Source organism: Eschrichtius robustus, chromosome 3 (genome assembly GCF_028021215.1).
Source record: "Eschrichtius robustus isolate mEscRob2 chromosome 3, mEscRob2.pri, whole genome shotgun sequence".
Lineage (NCBI taxonomy): Eukaryota > Metazoa > Chordata > Mammalia > Artiodactyla > Eschrichtiidae > Eschrichtius > Eschrichtius robustus.
This window is the reverse complement of record NC_090826.1, coordinates 148,006,387-148,028,554: the sequence shown is the minus strand read 5'-3', so window position 1 is coordinate 148,028,554 and position 22,168 is coordinate 148,006,387. Positions and strand designations below refer to the sequence as shown.

Below are 22,168 nucleotides of genomic sequence, written 5' to 3'. Positions count from 1 at the left end.
GGGCCCAGTCGCTCCACGGCATGTGGGATCCTCCCAGACCAGGGCTCGAACCCATGTCCCGTGCATTGGCCGGCAGATTCTCAACCACTGCGCCACCAGGGAAGCCCTAGAAAATGTTTATGATAAGATGTTAGTTGTGAAAAGTCAGAAGATAAATGTACTAATGGTTAATAGTGTTTATGGGTGATTTATATATTCTGATATTTTTGCTGTTCTGTGTCCTTTTCTATATTAAATTTTTTTAAAAATAATAGAACCATGTATCTGTTTTAGAATAAGAAGAAAGTATGACCAAAAATAATGACATTTTTAATTTGTATAAACTTTTCCTTGAAAGGTTTTCAAAAAATTTGTAAAGATGTCATCGTTTTATAACTCAATTTAATAAATATTTAATTCCTATTATTTTACATGCTAGACAGAATCCTCTCCTTGCAGTTATGAAGACCCTGCAGTATGGTAAAAGAGCTAATGAAAGCATAAAAGTAATATTAGTATGAAATAGAATGTTGTAAATGTCATAAGAGGGATGAAGTGATACAGAGGATTCTGAGAAGATAGGAGTTGTATACAGTGAGGGTATGTAAAAAAAACTGATAAAAGAAAACAAATTCTGAAGGACCTTCAAGAATGGGTAGGATTTTGACAAGCAGATATCGGCGAAACTAATAAGAAAGACAATTCTAAGTGGTAGGTATAGTTTGAGCAAAAGCCCAGCATGGATTATATGTGGAGAAATTCTATTCAGGTGAAATTTGTGATGAGTTGAGGGAGAGGAACAAATTATGGGTTGATACTGTATTACTAAGGGTCCAAATGCCTATATGGAGTTGGTGCGTCATTCAGTAGGTGGGCGGGGTGGGGGTAGGGTTTGGGTTCTTGGAGAACTGACATGATAAGATCTGTGCTAAAATGGAAGATTACTTGGGCAGCAGTTAGTATGATAGAGTGATACAGGAAGGACTGAAAGTACTGGTCTAGTTGTATCTATAACATTATTCCAAGAAACACAGAGTGGTCAAAGGAATTAAAAGAAGAGGAAGACTGTGGGAAACATGGGTAGATCTTATAGGACTTGGAAACTTGTCAGATATAGGAAGAACAAAGGAGAGAAAATAGTCCAAGTTTTTGTGCCTCAGTAGCTCTGAATTCAGAAAGAAGAAGTGATTTGGGGAGCAAAAATAAAGAATTTTAGCACATTCAATTTTAGATTTGAGCAGCTCATCCAGGTTGAATTAGCCTAAGAATGAATGCAACTTTTCTTAGAACTTTACTAGGTATTGTTCCTTGCTGATCACTGGAACTTTACAGCTATAGATAGTGTCTCCTTTGTGATGGCGTATCCCATTCTGATAAGTTATGATTTGAGTTAACAAGCATTGAGTGAATGCCTATCATGTCCTGCACACTGTATAGGCAGTAGATATATAAAGATGAAAAAGACTTAGTCCTGTCCTCACAGTAGGACAGTTGAACAATATACATCATTTTATTTGGACTGCATACAAGAACCCCAGCTTCAGGGCAGGCATTACTCTTAGTGTGCCACAATGGAGGTATTTGTGATAAGAGGAATGTGGTTATTGTTGTCAAAAGAATCAAAAAAGATGGAATCGATGCATAGCTTCTTTTGTGTGTGAGTGAGTGAATTTCAAAGCCATATATGAATCTTTAAACTTTAGTTTGAATATGGAGAAATATGAGATACTGAGTATAATCTAGTGATGACAGAAAGTTAGCTAAGAAGAAGCAAGAGGGAAGTTAAACACCACAATGTTCTATACCACTAACTATTATCAAAATGGGATAAGATTGTTAACTAGATCACTGATAGAAGAAGATGTCTGAGTATCCTAGGATTAATATTATGCAGTTACCCTTTATAGCATTAGTCTATGCTGGGCACAGTATTGGGCGCTTTATGTATTTATTGAGTTCCTCTAAATGAAATGAAATGCCAAGGAGAGAAAGATATTTTGGATGCTTCCATTGACCTTTTTACACATATAATTGACTGTCAGTGATTATTTCCCCTAAGATTTAGTCCTCCTTGGTACATGATGTTTAATAATGACATTTAAAAATGTGCTGGAAAAAATTGCTTTCTCCTTATTAGTACAGGGTTTCATTTTTGATGTATTATTTCCTATTTTGGGGAGCAATAGTTATGTCTTTACAAAGTATGCTCCCACAATTACTGTTTTTAAGATTTCTGAATCAAATTTAATTATTCTTATTTTTTTTTTTGTAATACTCTTTCTAGTCAGTAGAGCTTCGGTGGCCATGCTTGAAAAAATTATTAATAAACAGAGCAGAACATAGACTTTTCTAGAGTAAATTATGTTTAACTTTAAAGTAGAATTTTAGCTGTGAAATTTCATATTAGTATTTGTTATAACCAATTTCTCTTCAAAGGAAGAAATAGGTTGTCATTTTAAAAATAATTGATATTAGGAGATATGCTTGAAACTGTACTCACCAGTCAGCAATAATAAGAAAGCATTTTATTTAGTTATTTAGTTTCTTTTTTTAATTGCAAAAATTTTATTTAGACTCTTTGTTGTCGTGAATCCCAAATCCAAGCTCACCTATTCTTCAAGAAGGCATTTTATTAAATTGCTTCTTACAGCATACTTGACATTAATGGGTATCATTGACTTGCTTTTGATTGATTATTAGAATACTTTTTTTTTTGTAATGGCTTCAATAAATAACCATTAATTTGGTGTTCTTAATTTTTTTTTTGTTTTTGGTTATGCTTATTCACAGGTGGCAAACTCTGGTCATATATCAGTAAGTTTCTAAACAGAAGTCCTGAAGAAAGCTTTGACATCGAAGCAGTGAAAAAATCTTCACTTGCTAAAGTTCAGCTGCAACAGCCAACATCTAGTCCTCAGGACAGCAGCAGCTTTGAATCCAGAGAAAGTGATGGTGGAGCCATGCTTAAAGTTCTGCCTTTGAAGACCAGTCTTACTCCAAGCTCTCAAGATGATAGCAACCAAGATGATGATGGGCAAGACAGCTCTCCAAAATGGCCAGATTCTGGCTCAAGTTCAGAAGAAGAATGTACTACTAGTTATTTAACATTATGCAATGAATATGGGCAAGAAAAGATTGAACCAGGGTCTTTGAATGAGGAGCCTTTCATAAAGACTGAAAGGAATGATGTTGATACCAAAGCTATAGAAAACTTCCCAGCCCACCTTGCTGCTGACAGTGAGAGCCCCAGCACACAGCTGACAGCCCACGAGCTGAAGTTCTTTCCTGAGGATGATGGCCTGGAAGCAGTTAGTTCTCCAAGAACATCAGATTCCCTCAGTAGATCTAAAAACAGCCCCATGGAATTCTTTAGAATAGATAGTAAGGATAGCACTAGTGAACTCTTAGGACTTGATTTTGGAGAAAAATTGTATAGTCTAAAGTCAGAACCTTTGAAACCATTCTTCACTCTTTCTGATGGAGACAGCACTTCCAGGAGTTTTAGTACTAGTGAAAGCAAGGTAGAGTTTATAGCTCATGACACCATTAGCAGGGGCTCAGATGACTCAGTCCCGGTTATTTCTTTTAAAGATGCTGCTTTTGATGATGTCAGTGGTACTGATGAAGGAAGGCCTGATCTTCTTGTAAATCTACCTGGTGAATTGGAGCCAATGAAAGATGGTGCAGCAATGGGACCTACTAAGTTCACACAGACTAATATAGGCATAATAGAAAGTAAACTGTTGGAAACCCCTGATGTTTTATGCCTCAGGCTTAGTACTGAACAGTGCCAAGCACGTGAAGAAAAAGGCACAGAGGAACTGAGTGATCCCTGTGGGCCTAAATCCCATAGTATCACAGAGAAACACTACGCACAGGGAGATCTTGGGATGTTATTTGTAGCAGCTGATGATCATAGTAATGCGGGAGACATGTCTTTGTTACACAGTTCAGATCCTAAGTTTCAAGGACTTAGCTTGGTTGCATCGGCAGTAACAACAAACAACGCAAAAGAAAGCTTATTCCATATTTCTGACCCACTCTCAGGTGCTAATGAATATAACGTAAATACAGACACTTTAAAAACTGAAGAAGTATTGCTGTTTACAGATCAAACTGATGATTTGGCTAAAGAGGAGCCGACTGTATTTCAGAGAGACTCTGAGACTAAGGCAGAGAGTGGGTTAGCACTAGAAGGAGACAAGGAAATACATCAGATTTTTGAGGACCTTGATAAAAAATTAGCACTAAACTCCAGGTTTTACATCCCAGAGGGCTGTATTCAAAGATGGGCAGCTGAAATGGTGGTAGCCCTTGATGCTTTACATAGAGAGGGAATTGTGTGCCGCGATTTGAACCCAAACAACATCTTATTGAATGATAGAGGTCAGGAACTTTTGCAAATGCATTTCTTTTTATTCGCTGTTGCTTCCAATTAACTGAGTAGGCGTTTTATCTTGTAATTAGTATCTTCATTTCCTGTCTAGAGCTTCATTATCAGTGCAGCAAATTCACCCCCAGTAATAGCTTCTAGTACTTAATGATGCCATTATTCTTAATGATACTGTTTTTAGCTACAAAAGGAGTAATTACAGTTCACTTCTGCAGAAAATGGAAGAGAAAAATGTTTTGATTTCTCCTGTCGTTTTGTTTTTAGGACACATTCAGCTAACGTATTTTAGCAGGTGGAGTGAGGTTGAAGATTCCTGTGACAGCGATGCCATAGAGAGAATGTACTGTGCCCCAGGTTAGAGCAATCTCCTAAAATGTTTCACTTGGAAAAGTAGTTTGGCAGCTCTCATTTCTTTATTGAAGTTGTATTTTCACTAGCAGTTGACAATATGTTGGATTTGGTTATCTCTTTAACCCTTTACAAAAGATAATTTGGGGGATAAAATCATTATATAATCCATAGTATATGTGTGTATGTATATTTGTTAGTATATGATGTTAAATGGGTTTATACTTCTCTTAGAACTGGCCATGAATTCGTAGAAATGTCAACTTCTTAGTGTTTAAAAGGACCTTTAAGTATCCTCTTTAATTGGATGATTTTTTTTTTAAATTTTAGAATTTTATTTTTTTATACAGCAGGTTCTTATTAGTTATCCATTTTATACATATTAGTGTATACATGTCAATCCCAGTCTCCCAATTCATCACACCACCACCCCTGCCACTTTCCCCCCTTGGTGTCCATACGTTTGTTCTCTACATCTGTGTCTCTACTTCTGCCCTGCAAACCGGTTCATCTGTACCATTTTTCTAGATTCCACATATATGCGTTAATATACAATATTTGTTTTTCTCTTTCTGACTTACTTCCCTCTGTATGACAGTCTCTAGATCCATCCACGTCTCTACAAATGACCCAATTTCGTTCCTTTTTATGGCTGAGTAATATTCCATTGTATATATGTACCACATCTTCTTTATCCATTCATAGTCACAGAGGACTGTCTACTTACTTACTTACTTACTTACTTACTTACTTATTTATTTAATTTTTGGCTGAGTTGGGTCTTTGTTGCTGTGCTCAGGCTTTCTCTAGTTGCGGCGAGCGGGGGCTACTGTTCGTTGTGGTGCGCGGGCTTCTCATTGTGGTGGCTTCTCTTGTTGCGGAGCACGGGCTCTAGGCACGTGGGCTTCAGTAATTGTGGTGCACAGGCTCAGTAGTTGTGGCACACGGGCTTAGTTGCTCCACGGCATGTGGGATCTTCCCAGACCAGGGCTGGAACCCCTGTCCCCTGCATTGGCAGGCAGATTCTTAACCACTGCGCCACTAGGGAAGCCCAGTAAATGGATGATTTTTAAGATGTGAGAGGTAGATGGCTAAAAGAGTAAAATTCCTAAGGCTAAAAATGGATAAAATTTGAAATAAAAAAAAAATGCAATGTTGTGACTTCAGTGATGCGCCATCCTGGCATTTTAGAGCAGATTTTAAAGAGTTCTTTCCATATTTGAGAAATTTTAGGAAGCATATTCTTCTTGTTTAGAAATAACCAAATATTTGACACAACAGGTTTCTCTTACTTTTACTGTATTGTCTTTGTTTTTTTAAATTAGAGATTTATTTCTGGGGGTGTTAGATCCTTTGCTGATAATTATAGGTCTCTTAAGCATATGAATTGGATTTTAGTTAGTTTCTGTCTGTCATCAGTGCAGATGGGGCTGTGTTTGAATCCAAAGTTTGTTCACCTTTTGCCTAGCATTCAGCCTCTTTGAATGGCCAAAGTTGCTTCACTTGTCACCCTCTGGCTTTCAGAGGAGGTTCAAGCTGATTGTATTGACATGATACGCTTAGTTGTTGATTAATACAGTATTTAATGCTTACTAGCAAACCAGCGTTATTATTGATGCTAACATTATTTCCCTGCATAATGGGAAATGATTATAATTAGGATGCAAAGAGCTATATTGTTTTTAGTTACAATTTTCATTGTTAAGAATTATTTCTGTATTGAGAAATAGCACAGTTTTTCAATCTGCAAAGCAAATATACTAAAACTATTTTCTGAAAACAATGATTTAGATTTTCTTCTTACTGTTATACTCTTTTCTTTCCTCTTTCGTCCCCCAAATTAGGATTGTTTGATTTTATTTCTTCCTAGGGGTGATAGAGCATGCCTACATTTTTTTCTTTCTCAAATAGATAATATTATGCTGGCTTTTGAAATCTTATTAGTATGATTTAGTTAATGGGATAACAAAAAAATTTCATAGTGAAATCACTTTATTATGGTTATCTGGTTTATTTTTTAACAGACCCTTCCCCTTTCTAATTTGATTATAAATTACATTTTAGGTACCAATGTATGTAAATAAGTATATGTTAATTATAATAAATTTCAGGGTTTTAGGATCAAAATTAAATCTGGGAGTTCTTTTAAGTAAAACCTGTTAAATCCTGAAGTCAAGTGCAGTATAAACCTCACATCAAAACCAAATGTTTATGGGGCAGTTTAATGTTTATAACTGACTCTTTTTTTTCCCTATTTTTCTTCTTAGTTTCTTGTTGAAAACTATCTGTAAGGTTGTACTTTGGCTTTCTAGCAGATTATTTTTCTTCAAACTATAGGCATGTTCACTTTAACGTTCATAGCATGTTGACCTCCTGAGAATTTTAATATATGTGGAATAAAACCATACTACATACATCAGCAAATACATACTTTCAACTTTGTGTGCTGAAATACAGTTTTGTGTACTGAATTTAATAGCGATCAGTTTCCAAGTTCTAATTTTTAAGCCTTTTCCCAGAAGTCACAATTCTCATAGTTTACCAGCAGGTGGCAGTCTACCATTAATGGATTTTTGCTGTCATCATCCAGGTTGTCCTTCACTAACATTTGCAAAAAGCTGTAGTCTGAAGAAGGGCTTTGTTTTAATTATTTGCATAAAAGAATTGTACTTTCAAGCTTTGTGAGTTACAAAAGTGTTCTAGTATTATGGCATACATTGAACAATGTGGGAAGTCTCTCCATTCCTTGGGCCTATTAATTTGTTTTATCAACAGTATAAAACTCAATCAGTAATGACCTTAATTGAAAAGTGATGCTGGTGTTCTAATTTAGATGGTCTTAAACCTAGAGTAGCAGAACTCAGTTAAGTGTGTGTACTCCTGCCCATTGCTTATAATGCAAAGGGAATTGGAACAAAAATTTGTGAATTACTGTTTGTTTTAAAACTGAATAGCAGTGCTACTGATTAAAATAAAAGTAGACTTTGCTCCTCTTCTCAAAGGGGTGGGAGCAATGATAAGAAGCTAATGTTTCAATGCTTAAAAATCACAAATCAATGAACATACGGGGACATAGAGTACTAAGTCATCTTTTGATCTGTCCTTTGCAATACTGAGGGTTGAAGTAATTCTCCTCCCACATCCCCTTGCTCTCCTGTTTCCCAACTCTAACCTTAGTATTTTTGTCCAAGTAACTGTTAAGCAGCTGATGTTTGGTTAGAAAGTAAAGTTGTCACAAGATTATGATGAGAACGATTCACTTCTGTTTGAACAGCATGCAACCTCTACCCCTACCACGCCTCCCTCCTGGGAATCGTTATCACACATTTGTCCTAAAAACATTATCCACCTGCCCTGTACTTTATAATATCAGCAGTGTATCTTTTTATCTTGTGGATGATGTGCCTTTATATTTTGAGAAAATTTTCCAGTAACAGATTCGATTTACATGGACAGAAACTTGAGCAAATGCCAAACTAGCAGGGGGGCCATTATTCTGCTCTATAAATAAGTTTAAAAAAGAAAACACACACACAGAAACCTGTGAATCAACATGTTTTGGTCTAATTGAGGGGAAAAGCAAGATAGATAAATTTTGAAATGCAAATGATCACCTTCTGTTATTTAAGTGTAGTTTCTGCCAACTTTGTGATCTTAGATTTTAAAAGTCATAGTCATTTCAACGATGTATACTACCAAGGATGTCCGATGTTCACAAGTTTCTACAGTGAAATGAAGAACTTTTTAAAAAAAAGTTGCCACTTTTTTATATTAAGGAAAATAAATCCAACAACAAAAAGACAAAAACCATGGAGCTTTTTCTCTGTCTACATCTGTGAAAAAGCCAGCAAATAAATGGCTGCAGCTGCAGACCCATCAAGAGGGTCTTGAGAATACGAATTCACTGATCAAACCCAGCCCTGTTTTCAAAGTAGAAGCCGTTCCTTTTAGGTTCACTTTGTATCCTTAGGTTATCTAGGATGATTCTCTAGAAAGGTTTTATTTTAAATAAACATCATTCATGGTAAATGGGTCCCTTTCATACGACAGAAACACAGAACGGAGTTCAGGAAAGAAAGAGCAAAGAAATAGTCCCCAAAGTGGGAATAGATTATATAGCATGACGATATAAATATAACACTGTCTAGTTTCCGTATGAGGAGAGTTTTAGATATTTTATTAAGAGATGTTTAGACAGATTCTTCTGTTTTTTTGTTATGAGAGATTATAGAATAATCTGGAGAATTATAGAATAACTGGAGTTAATTGGTTATTCTTCTCCAGAGGACTTCCTTGTAGTTACTCTGATTTTACTTCAATTTGTATATACACACGAACACACATGTATTTAGAAGATTTAATGTGCTTTATCATTGGAACTATTAATTTATCATAATATAGAATAAATTTTTTGTTATAGTATTTTAAGTATAAAGGAAAAATAAAATGTCAAGAAAGTATTTATTTTTTCTTTTACCAGTATTTTTTTCTTAGCAGTCTCGTCTCTCATCATAAAAAAGCAGCTAGAAAATAGAACTTATTAAGCACATAAAACACAAAAGACTGGATTTGAAAGTTTAATATGCAATCTAAGACAAGTGAATAAAATTGTTTATATGTTAGTTATTATGCTAACATAATCACTTAAGTTTCCCATTCTAGTCTTAACAAGTTGATATGGTATCCTATGAATGTGTCCTTCACCTTTAGTTTCCACCCGATTATGAGCCTTTATAAATGCTTGAAATTTACATTGATATTTCTCATTGAATACTTTTCACACTTGAGAATTTATAGGTGAATATGTGTGTAAATTGAAGAAGTCCAAAGTGCTTTTTACCGCAGCCCAATCTCCACGCTCCCAGATGTCAAATGACAGCTTTGCTTCCTCTCTTAGGCGATTTCACACTTGGAAACAGCTCACAGCTGACGGTGAAAAGTGAAACAGAAAAATCATGCTGATAACTGTCTGCAAAATTCAGTTTTAGAGCATAACATTTATTTACTACTACTCTTTGCTCTTCTAGCCTGACTTTATCAAATAATCCATGAATATATTTTTGGGGCATAGTCTCCCCTGCCTTTCTTCATACGCATGCTTTACACACGATTAGTTGCTTTTTAAGCATGGTGCTCTGTGTGATAGTTATGTATTTGATAATTAGATCTAGGACTCAGACCATGGATGGTTTAAAAATACCATGAGGGCGTCGTAGGTTTAAGATTTAGAATGTTACGATGAAATTGAGAATTACCAAAACTCAATATTTTTCTAACATCAGCCATTAACTCATTGCATGACATTGGGCAAGTTATTTAAGACTTTTTAGGCCTTAATTTACCAGTAGTAAAATAGATTTTTAAGAACTTTTTTCTTAACATTTTATTTTGAAAAATTTCAAACATACAGAAAAGTCGGAAGAATTGTACACCCATATTTACCCATCACCTAGATTCTGCAGTTAACATCCTATAATATTTGCTTTATCATATATCTATCCGAAACAGATTTGTTGAATATTAAGAAGGTCACAGATGTCAAAATTCAAGTCCATCTTATTAAGGGCAAGAACTTTTCTGCCGAGAAATAACTGATTTCCTGTCTAACATCAGTAAGGTTAAAAAAATTATTTCACTTGGAGGACTTTCTCAGTATTCTCTTTTTACTCATTTATAGTTTGTACATAAAGTATATAATATGGAAATGAGGAATTTATGGAAACTATTTTCATTTGCAGGAAAAAAGCCAAGACAACTTTTGAGTAGGGTGAAATTTAAATGCCAAGATTTTTAACAAACAAAGCTGTTTAAAAGAAGAAAGAATCATTTAGATCTGAGAATTTCTGGGTCCTGGGTAACTTCACCATGCGTGAGGAATCTAATTTTAGGCATGTGAAGTTGTTAGAGAAAGCAAATGAATATAGGTGTATATTTTGAAATAATAATGTTATCACCAGGAAATATGGCTACATCCCTGGTTCAGTCTCCCCCCCACCCACCCCCGCCAAAGGAGAAGGAAGAAAAAGGCAAGAGGGAGCTATAGAAATAATTTTAAAAGAGTAAAATATTTGTGGTTAATATTTAAACGTTATGTTTCAAACAGGAACTGTTTTGTTTGATTTACCCTTAAGCAAAACTTCAACAGTAGCTCCCATGTACATAGTAAATGTTTTAATGTTTTCCTCGAATGATTAGCAAGTACTTTTAATCTTTTGCCTTTAGTTCCTAATGTTATATAACTAACTCTATGTCTTCTTTGAGAGAGCCAGTATCTTTTCAAGTTTGCCATAGAATAGCGGAAATTTTACACTGAGGAAAATTCCCTGCTGCGCTCCACCCCTGTATACTGATGAAGCTTGTGCCATGAGTATATTAGGCTGAGCAAAAAGAGGTTCAAGTCAAGTCTTAACCTTGTCCAGAAGGGCAAGACCCTTCTGATGGAAAGAAGATTAAAGGGTTCCTTTATACATGTTTGAGGGTCTGAAACCTTGGGATCCATCCCTAGGTAGGGTATATCCTGGAGTCCTCACAAACCCCCTAAAAATGGGCCAGTCACCTTCACCTCTGCATTAAGGTCACTCCATATTGAAATAGACCCATTCTGAAACCATACTTCTCATCAGGCCAGAATGTGGTTTGTCTCTAGTGGTGAGAATGAGACAGAGTAATAGCAGAGTATTCAGTCCTTGTTATTTGGCACCTTAGTGAATGACACATTAATTCCTCTCAAGGGAAGAAATTCTTGAGCTGTTAGAACTAGAGAATTGATCAGGGTGAAAGAATTGATACTGTATTTCACCCCTCCTGTATAAAAACAATATCTCTGTACATTTCCTAGTACTACCTAGTATTGGGGAATAGGGGTTTACTTCAAGCTTTAGATTGTTAAAAGGAAGTTAATTTTAACTTCTTATTTACTCTACATCTTTTTCTTTATGATCTTGGACAAATTTCTTTTTTAGAAGAGGAACACAACATTAAGATACTTACTGTTTTAAGTAAGAGCTGCAGTGTAATGCTTCTTAATTTTAAGGTCTAAATGGATTTTTGGCAACTGTTCACTTAATTGGTCTCACCACCATATTATTATAAAGAAGGAAGTGAACTATCTTTTACCTGTGATATTTAACAAAGAAGATATAATGCTGAGTTCAACATTATGTACCAGAACTATTGGCTAGCTACTTTGACCAAATCATCAGTTTTTATACCATGTAGAATCTTGTCAGTTTGAATCTCCAGGAAGTAACCAGGGCTGACTCCGTCTAAACAATTATTTATAAATACTTCCTTCAAATAAATGTTTAAAAATGCTAAGGTTTTAAAAAATTGGTGATAAAGCAAATAGAATTCCTGAAGCTCCGTTAATAGCAGTGCATGTAGCTCTGCCTGCCTAACACAGCAACAGAGCAGCAGGGAGAGAGAGAAAACTGCTCCTGTCATTTTCACAATTTTCAGTTAGCCTTTTTCTCATCAATCAACTGTAATGGCTTTGGTTGGGTAACACTGTGACACCCGATGGCTATTCAGAATGGAGTTGTGATATGATCAATGGAAAATGGAGCATGCTATTGGTTTTTTTCCTACCAGAAATGCAGGGTGAGAGTAAGCAAGATTGTATAGAGCTCAGAATTATAATCAGTCAACCAGAAGTCATATGGTAGTTAGCTGTTTCTTAGTTTATCTCACAAGAAAACTGTATAGTAATGATACCTATAAACTTCCTCGAACAAGTAATTTTTGGCTCTGGAATGCTGAATCTAGTTAAGTCAAGGATCTTTGACCCAAGTTGTGCAGATAATTGCAGGAAAGCTCAGAACATGGTTGCCAGGTCACCACGACAACAAGGAATTAAAAGCTGGGTAGTGGGAGAAGCAGAATTTTGTTAAACCTCGCCTGAATTAGTACTTACGTTCATGTCTCCGCAGTACAACCCAAGGCCCCGGGTTTCATATAATTCGATTACCTGAAAACCAACTGAATTAGTCATGTGGTGGTGGCAGGAAGCAAGCCTAGAGACTGGGATGAGCCAAGAAGGCAGGCGTGTGAAAGGGGGGCAGCACCGCCTCTCCCCCATCACCGTGGGGGGCGTGCGCAGGAGCGCTGAGCCCCAGCTGCTGCAGGTTCTCCCCTCTGGAGAGTGCTCGCCCCTGTTGCTGGTCTTCCCTGATAACACTCTCATGAGTTAGAGCAATGTGATACCAGCAGCTTTTAAACAGTTCATATTCTCCACTCGACCAATAAAGCATTTGAATCTTCGATTGAGTAACAATGCTGAAGGACTTTATGGAATGTGGAACAGATAACTGGGCAGCCAGCATTTTCTGAAATGTGAATAGAACTATATGAATATAAATATAAAATAAGAAAAAAGGAGCAAAATGCCCATTTGAAAGGATGGGCTAGGAAATGCAGATTCCAGGCTCTAGAGTTACTCAGATGTTATCGCCAGCTTACCCACTTGGAGTACATTTTATGTAATTGTGTGTCTAGATTCCTTCCATTGAACAGGGACAGAGGAAACCTTGATTTATCTCCCAGTCCTGTCTTCTTCCTCCTCCCAGGTCTTTCTAGCTTCTTTTCTCTACTACATGCCGTCCGTGCCAGGACAGACTGTAGCAGTCACTGTGCTCTGCAGAGGGGAGCCCTGGAAGGTGTCCACTCGACCACCCCATTTTAAGCCACCATCATCTCTTGCCTGGACTCCTGCAGTCCTCAGCTGACTGACCTCCATTCTTGCGTTTCATCCAGCAGCCAGAGTATGCTTTAGATAATGTTGAAAACTTTCTGGCCTACCACATGTAAAGGTGCAGAAGGACTTGATGTAGATCTCTGTGCTCAGTAGACTTAAAGAAAATGCATGTGATGAGGCCTTTGGAGGTGTTTTGATTGCACCGTGCTACAAAACACAAGATGGAGATAGTTGTTCAACAAACATTTATTAAGTGCCTTCTGTGTGCCAGGCATTATGCCTAGGAGCTAGAAATAAGACATAATTGGTTTAATATTGACAGTTCCTTTTGAAGATGTGTATAAAAAGAAGAGACTGTCCAAACAGAAGACATACACAATTGGTTAACTAGGACATTAATAGACTTTATAGGTGAATAGTTATGTTTACAGAATTGTAATTTACTAAGCTAACATAAGATATGCTTAGCTGTCCCTCTTCTCTCAGTTTAGTTCCATGTATTGTTGGATATATAAAGAAAAAAGAAATGCTTTCTTCTGTGTTTCTTTCTCTTAGCTCTTTAGTCATCAGCTGTAGTGGAAGACTAATGCTCAGCCCCTGCATAGAAAATCTTTATACACAGCAAGAGCTGGTGAGAGAAATTGACTAGAATTTTGTAATTCTAGTCCCTTTCAATTAGCAACAGATGCTGCAGGGAAAGACTGTGTAGGAACACAGGACTAATGTTTGCATGCTCTAGCTAACATGGAATGCTCATTGCAGAAGAAAGACGTTCTTTTACCCTTGGTCCAAGTATGTCACTAATGATAGATCAGATTTAAAAAAAAAACAAAACTGTCTAAGGCCATTAATGAAGTCTTGACTCCCCTGGAAGAAAGGTAACAAACTAATTGTAATAGTGTTTTAAATCTTACTGAACACTTACAGAATTTATGGAAAATTTAGACACCACAGTTTTTTTTCTGATACTATAAAAGTGTATATGGTGCTTAGTTTTAAGGTTTATAAGAATGTGGCTTAATTTTTATATTGTCTTATTCACCAAAGAGCTCTCTTTTATTCTAAAAGCTAATGTATTTTTCTTACTTCTTTTCTTTTTCCTAAAAGAGAGAGTTGGAATCCTTAAGATCAGGTATTTAACATCAAAATTTTAAATATTGTTTTGGAAAAAAAGCCCTGTGCATTTAGAAACTATATTGCCCCCCCCCCCCGAAAGTATACTTACTGCTAATTATCATTTTAATGTATTCTGTAGGTTTGTGGCTTTAAAATTGTTCCATCATTCTGATATTTGGATAAAGTGCTCTATCGTTTATGTGACATTCTTTCAACATCTAAATGTTGGTTTAATTTGACTTATATAAACACATGATTTGCAACAATTGTTGCTTTTTCATTGAGTTTTATATGACCTCTTAATAACAGTTCCACGGTTACTATAGCTTTGAAAGTGAAGAGAAATGAGGCATCTAAGATTCTATTTATTTAAAAAAGTATAGTTAAGGAAAAGAGTTTGAGAGAAGTATTTAAATACTTGCTCTAAATTAAAGTAGAAATTCTCTATATGTGAAATTCTCTTCTAAGAAAACTCTGAACTTACTGTATTTCCTATCATATCCTGAAAGGAAGACAGCAACAGTAGAACATACTGCCAGAGGGAGGTCATGGAATTGTCTCTAAAGATTTTTGGAATGGGGATGGGTAGCTATTTGTTGTGATCAGTAGATGTAAGAGGAAGGATGTGAGGGCCTGTGTGGGTCTCCCTTAGTGGAGAATCAAGTGATGTCACCAGTAGTATTATCTACAGTTATTTCTGAGTCACGTCTTTGACAAATCCATGTGGCTTAAACTATATAGCCCTAAAAGGCAGGGCCTGGGCCAGTAGATAGTATATGTCATGATGTCAGTAATGCTGGGATCGAATGGTCTCTCCAGTGTCTTTCAGACTTTCTCAAGTCTAAGAGTGTATACTTTGCTTCTTTCCCTTCACTTCTCATACAGATAGAGACATTTTACGGTTTCCTGAGTCCAGGCTTTCTGTTTTTTTGCTCTTTTACTTTTCAGGAGCAAGGCTTATTATAGTACAGTTTTGGGGTCAGATTAACATTATTATTTTTGGCTGTAAGAGGGAGACTTAGTAAACTCTGACTATCATAGGACTATAAAACTCTCTTAGTCTATGTTTTAGCAAGCCCTTTGACAGTATGGGTTACTAAGGCAGCATTATTTTTCTGAGAGATGTCCTGGCTTGTTGAAGAGTGTTCTATGAGGTGTTAAACATGAGTAAAACAAAGGTAGGCAAGACACATTTTTATCTTGTGGTATCTTTATTATTTTATTTAAACTTGTTTATTCACTTGTGAATTATGATAGTTTGAATCATTAGTATGAATCCATAAAATTCTATATTGTGTTAGAGTATGAGGATTGATAGCGCTAAAATGGGATTTCTAGAATTTTACTAAACTGTTCTCACATATTTGATGTCCTCCAAAAATTTTGGATGAGTTGAAATCTAATCTGGAGCTGACTTTGTGTCTCCATTACATTAAAAGATGGTAACGGTTAGATTTAGTGACACTGATTCATTTTGCTTGCCACCAGGTCTCTTAGGGAAAGGAAGGGTGGCTGTGTGTGGAAAGGAGAAGAAGGACGAATGTGGAATGCTGGCTCATTTTAGCATAATCCCACTCTTTGGGCATCTTAGGTTAATGGAGGGAGAAGACGTTACGAGAAAGGCTCATGAGTGCTTTTGAAAACACTTTCAGGATCGTAAAATTACAGGTAAAAAGAATGCTAGAGGTCTGGCTGTCCTCATTTTCAGAGAAGCTAAAATATCCAGCCAGGCTCAAACAGTAGCAGAACTAGAGCCCTGTCAATACATCTCTTTGACTCAAAGACAAAAATTCAGGATTCTTCGATATCACTGTCTCTTTTTGAGTTTTTGTGGGAATAATCTGAGGATTTGTTTGTTTTCTTAGGGAATAGTTTATTTTTCCCCCGATCCCTTTGCTTAATGCTTTATAGCCCTGCTGTCCTTGTGGAGAATAAGGATACTGCTTTACCACCCTGGAAACTGCAAATATAGAATGTAGTGTCAGGGGAAGGGGCATGCATGGGAACTGAATACATTGGGTTTTATAGGGAAAATATTTTGAAAATTGACAAAGCAGTGGAGAATTTATCCTTTAAAATTTTTTTCTGCTTTTTTTCCCACCAGAGATTTAAAAAATTCAAGGTAGGGAGTTTAAAGGGATTTCTCAGCTTTACTATGTTATACTTTAAAAGAACCCTCACAAATTTATTTGATATTTCTTTATATTCTCTGCTTTTGACTTTGGACACAACATACCTGACTGTTCACCTGGTGTTTGTAATAGCTATCATGTAGCTTTATATATGAATCAGTACTCTTGGTTTATGCTTAAAATTTTGTATAGATTTTGCAAGTAAAGCAGTTTTAGAGTATTGCTTTTGACAGCCACACAGCCTCAGTCTTCTTTTTGGCAGTGCAATTTCAAGGTATATCTTTAAAATTTTAATCTAAGAATTACTGATCTATAAGGGATGTTGAAAAGACAATCAAAATCTTTCATTCTGATTATTAAAAGAAAGTGAAATTCTATTTTAAAACCCTAAAGAAGAAATTATGTAAGTATCTTCTTCCAGTTGTTCTAATATTTAAGTTTCCTTAGCCGTTTGGAAGTTCTTCTTTGTATCTTATCTAAATATAGAACTCTTTGTTGTAGTTCAGAGTCATCTATTAAAATCAAGGACAGTTGGTCATGATGTCAGTTTCACATTAATTAATGAATCCTTAATATAAAGTCATTTTAAAGTGATTCAAGCTGCACTGTTAAGGGGATGGATTTAAAACTTGTTCAGTGTCTTTCTTCCAGATTTCCATGAGAAAAAAATTAACTTTTCAGAGTTGCTATCCTTCTTTATTAGCCCAGTCAGATTAAAGATGACATTCAGCCTAGTTGTCTTCAGACTTTCAGAAGCAGTTTTTCTTAGATGGGATCAGTAGTTTCTTTAGGCCCAAGTGCCATTAGAAAGCTTAACCAATGACAGCTAAGAGTGGGGAGGAAAAAGAGAATAAGGGGAGGGGAAAAGAAGCAGGCTGTCAGTGGAAGAAAGAAGAGGGGGAGATCAAGGAAAGATGGGAAAAGAAATGGGGAGTGGATGAAGTAGACTAAGGTTGATGGTGCTAGGGTGTCACCAGCAGTTATATCAGGTGCCACGTGGTGCACCCCGTATCCTAGACCAGAAAACGAGCCGACTGAAAATGGGAATTAAATTAACTTTAGGGCCTGCTTGGGTCTCTTGCTACTGTCTGTGTTGCCTCACGTTCAGACTGGTGCTTGTCAGACACTGTAGCATCCACATTTGAAGCAGTATGTTGGTCATTATCTACCTGTTAAGGACTCTGGCAGAAAATTGTGAGGGATTTCAAAGCAGCATAAAAACCAGTGAACCTAGTTCTTAGACTCCTTAGTTGAGCAAGGTCACAGAAACCAAAAAAGGAATAACACCTTGTCTGTCTCCTGAAGTGCCTCTCAAACTTTTCTACCAAAGTACTTCTGACTGTAGAGGTGACATGAAATGGGGACCTCCGAGACTAATAATATGATCCTGAAGTTTCTCTGAAGTCTTTTTATCTTGCAGATCCATGCAAGGTTTACATTCTGTTCCATAATGGGTCTGTGTTTCTTTTAACAATAAAACAACATCCTACCACCTCCCACACATATAAAATTCTTTGATGCTCAGGAGGATGCACTGTGATTATGGTAGCATCAGAGATCCCCCTCCCCCCACCGCGCGCCCACGCGCACACACGCACGCGCCCGCACACACACTCCCTCTCTCGCTCGCTCGCTTGCTCGCTCACTCGCTCGCTCGCTCGCTCGCTCTGACAGATTTCACCCCCAGCGCACATTCCCAGCAGTGATATGGGAAGCAGGCACAACGTGTAGCATTTGGTGGTCTAGGCTACACTGGTGATGGCACTTTGGACCTTTTGGTGAATTTGAAAGCTCCCATTATAAATTATATTAGTCATTGATTACATTGCATAGACTTATCACAATAACCCTTTGCTCAATTCTGACAGGAAACCTTTGTGAGCAGGGGCTTGGGGTGTGGTTCTAGTCTAGAGCTCCTCAGGGCGTGTTATTAGACCCTATAAAACCATCTGATCTTCACAACGTTCTCTGAGCTGACTGGGTCAGGCATTCCTCTTTTCCCTGAACACACAAATACGTATTCTTTCTCCTCCAAAGTCATTCTACCCAAGTAAGTTCTCCGTAAGGATGCTTGGAAATTTTAAATAATTCATGTACAATGTTAAACACGGTTCCTTACATATAGTAAGCAGTCAACGGATGTTAGCTACTGTTTTGTTGTTGCAACTATCATTATTACAATATGTGCCTACTAGCAACCTTCAGACACGGAAAGTGAGACTTGCAGGTTGCATATTCAAAACAGGTGGCTGATCAATAATTTGGGGTCTTGAGTTGTGAACATGTAACACCTTTCTAAAACTAAGGAGTATATACTGCTTGCTTTATGATTAAAGAAAATGACATAACTTAAATTCTTGAGCAAGATATTTAAAAATAAAGCCATTAACTCTGAAAACTGATTTTAGTTTCACATCATTTAGCAATGTGGTGAGTACATAGTGTTCTGTGGAGGAATAGTGCCTAGCAGGGGACCTAGTTTGTACTGCTTATACGTGTTTGAATGAATCTTGATAGGTTGAGACCTCATTATAGAGGCCTGAATATATATACATGCCTGGTTAAGCAAGACATTTGAATGTTATTTAATGTTCAGTGAGAAGCCATTTCAGAATTTCGAACAGGGAAGTGACGTAATCCATTGCCTGCCTTAGACTGGAAGGAAATGTGCAAAAGGTTATATTTGATGACAGGACTATGGTAAATTTCTTCTACTTTTCTGAAGTTTCTAAGAACACACATCCTTTTTAAAGTTTCTGGAGCACACTTCCAAAGGTGATGGTGGCTTTCTGTGGGGAGCTTGGGAATGGGGTTGGGGGCAGTGTATTTGAATCTGGTAGGGGTAACATAAGTACTTTGAATGAGAGCCCCCAAGGAATTGTCCTTCAAGAAAATCACTGTTTTAGGGAATCCTTAAGTATCAGAATCGTAGATTATAGAGCTAAATTTAACCTAGAGGTCCTCAGATCTCACCCTCGTGTTATGGATGAGATCAAGTGAATTCCTCAAGGCTCTTAACCCAGGACTTCTGATTCCTAGTGCACTGCTGTCTCTAATATACGATACATTAAAGTTGTAGAGGATCGCTTCGTGGCCTTTTGGCTAAGATCAAGTGTAAAGTTGTAGAGGAAACTATAGGCAAACAGACTCTTAGGGAGGACTGGCCTATATAGCTTCATCTTTCCTGCTCCAACAAGCCTGAATGTTTTCATGCCATCTTGCTATACATTTAAAATTGTACCACTTAGATATTTGTGTAGGTTAATAAGTATAAGAATGAAAATAGAAATCTCACCATCCCAGAGGCAAAGCACTAAAACATTTTGTTACATTTTCTCACCAGTCTTTTAAAAATATATGTATTTTTAAAATTAGGATTCTATTGTTTTATAGCTTTATAGTTATTTTTAAATTTAATATATCCAGACATTTACTTACATACCTAAACCTTGCGTGAATACATCATTTAAAATGCTTATGTAGTAATAGTTCATTGAATTCATGTGTCAAAGCATGTATAATTAAACCTCTATTGTTAGATAGTAAGATAGTTCTCAGTTTTTCAAACAAGCTGCTATTTTATGAATGCAGATGGCTCTCGGAGGATTAGAAGACTTTTGGTCATTCACACAATAATATGAGTTAGTTAAATATCTATGTTTTCTTTTTACCACCTAGCTGAGAACAGCTAAGTTAGAGAATGGAGGTTGTGATTTGGCAGGTAGCACAATAAGGAGAGGAAGGATGGGTAGGAGCTGGTGTGAAGGGTATAGCTGTACATAGGCCTTGTGAAACCCAGAATACGGTAGGTGCAGGGATAAAGAAGGAGGTTGCTGAAGTGGAGTAAGAGTGGAGTGGCTCTTTTTTTCTTTTTCTGATCCATATGACCTTTGCTTCAAGACTTAAAACTCGAGCTGTGTTACGAGTTTTTTTGGTTCTCCAACACAGTAGATTCACTAAGTATTGGTTAAAAGGCTGGGGCGCCTGAGCACCACTTCCACTTATTATTGTCCACGTTCCAACCTAACTACTTAAAACCTTTTCAACATGATTGTTGTGAGTTTTGGGCTACCTGTAGACAAATAATAAGCGTGTTTTGTCAGTTTAATGGAAATGAAAGGGCAGATATATTCAGGCTTAGTGATTAATTGAATGTCATTAGGAAAGGACAAGAAGACATCAAACATGAATTAAGAGCTAAAAGCCTCAAAAACGGTGAAATGAGGAGTTATTGCTGATTTGTGAAGAAAACTGAAGGATGACACCTGAAAACTCATATTACATTTCAGGAACTTGTGCTGGTGAGAGATAGGGATAACACAGATAAAACTGTAATTTGGAGATATTCTAAAAGCCCTCATCTTAGCCAGTAGTTTCAGTTGTGGCTTAAAACACCATATCTATCTGTACTTCCGAATAGTAAAATGGGTAAATTTGCATTTCACATCCTCCTTCTTTAGTTGAAAACAATTGATTATTTAGGAGAGGGATCATACTATAGGTCCTAGTTCTGCTTCTGATTTACTATATGACATTGGACAAGGCATTTCACCTCTCTGGTTTCTAGTCTGTAACTCAAAGGATAATTAATACTGGTTTAGATAATTTTTGAAGTTCTTTCTGAAACCTAGAGTCTTTATTTCTAAAACAAAAAATGACCCCTGAGATAGGGTTGGCTGTACATTCTCAAATTTGAAAAATTAAGCAAAATGCTGATCTAGTAGATTCATGTAACTTTTAAGTATAGCATCTTGAAGGTGTCCCTCTATCAACTAAAGAACAAATGTCTCAGTTTAATATATGACTGCATAAAAAAATGCAACCACAGTAGGTGACCAAAAGGATAAGTAACTTTCAGGAATTTTGAAAACCCAGTAGTATTTAGTATGTGCTCTCTCAGCATTAAAAAGGTCACCTTGCTAATACATGTTAATTTTGAGAGTTTAATTGACCTTTGGAATTTTAATATCAACCTTTCTTGGTGTGTTTAGAGGTTGGAGCAATCACGGAAGAAACTGAAGCCTGTGATTGGTGGAGTTTGGGTGCTGTCCTCTTTGAGCTTCTCACTGGCAAGGTAAGCAGTGACCCGGAGGTTTATTAAGTTTATCCAGATGCTACCTTGATTTCAAATTGAGAATATTTAGCCTTTGCCTTTAGTTTTTAGGTCAGGTACTAAGTAAGAAAACCTTGATACCAAAAAGGGGGATGGGCAGAAAAATGCATGTTTATCAAGATTCCAGATTTTTAAAAAAGTTGACTTCTGTTACACTGAATAAATTGATGGTAAAATTCTGTTATGTCACACTGTTAGTCCATAGCGAGATATAAGACTACACATTCTTTCTCTTCTTTTTCTGTGAGTCAGTTTTAACAGAGTTAAATCTGTAAGGTCCATGTAAGGATTTAAATTCTCTGTATGTTTTAAATACCTGTCTGAAACCAGGAGGGAATTATCATTTTAGAAAATTAATGTAGATATTAAAGGTAGTATTATCTTTTTTCTCAATA

The 22,168-nt window shown here is 36.6% G+C and overlaps 1 protein-coding gene across 3 annotated transcripts in view; it reads left to right on the top strand.

Moving 5' to 3' along the window:
* RPS6KC1 (ribosomal protein S6 kinase C1) overlaps positions 1-22,168 on the top strand; it is a 201,017-nt gene that overhangs the window by 168,004 nt on the left and 10,845 nt on the right. For all 3 annotated transcript variants that reach the window (XM_068541440.1, XM_068541439.1, XM_068541441.1), the window contains 3 exons: positions 2,770-4,365; positions 4,637-4,726; positions 21,652-21,734. In XM_068541440.1, coding sequence (XP_068397541.1) covers positions 2,770-4,365; positions 4,637-4,726; positions 21,652-21,734 — 1,769 coding nt within the window. The remainder of the gene's footprint in view (positions 1-2,769; positions 4,366-4,636; positions 4,727-21,651; positions 21,735-22,168) is intronic.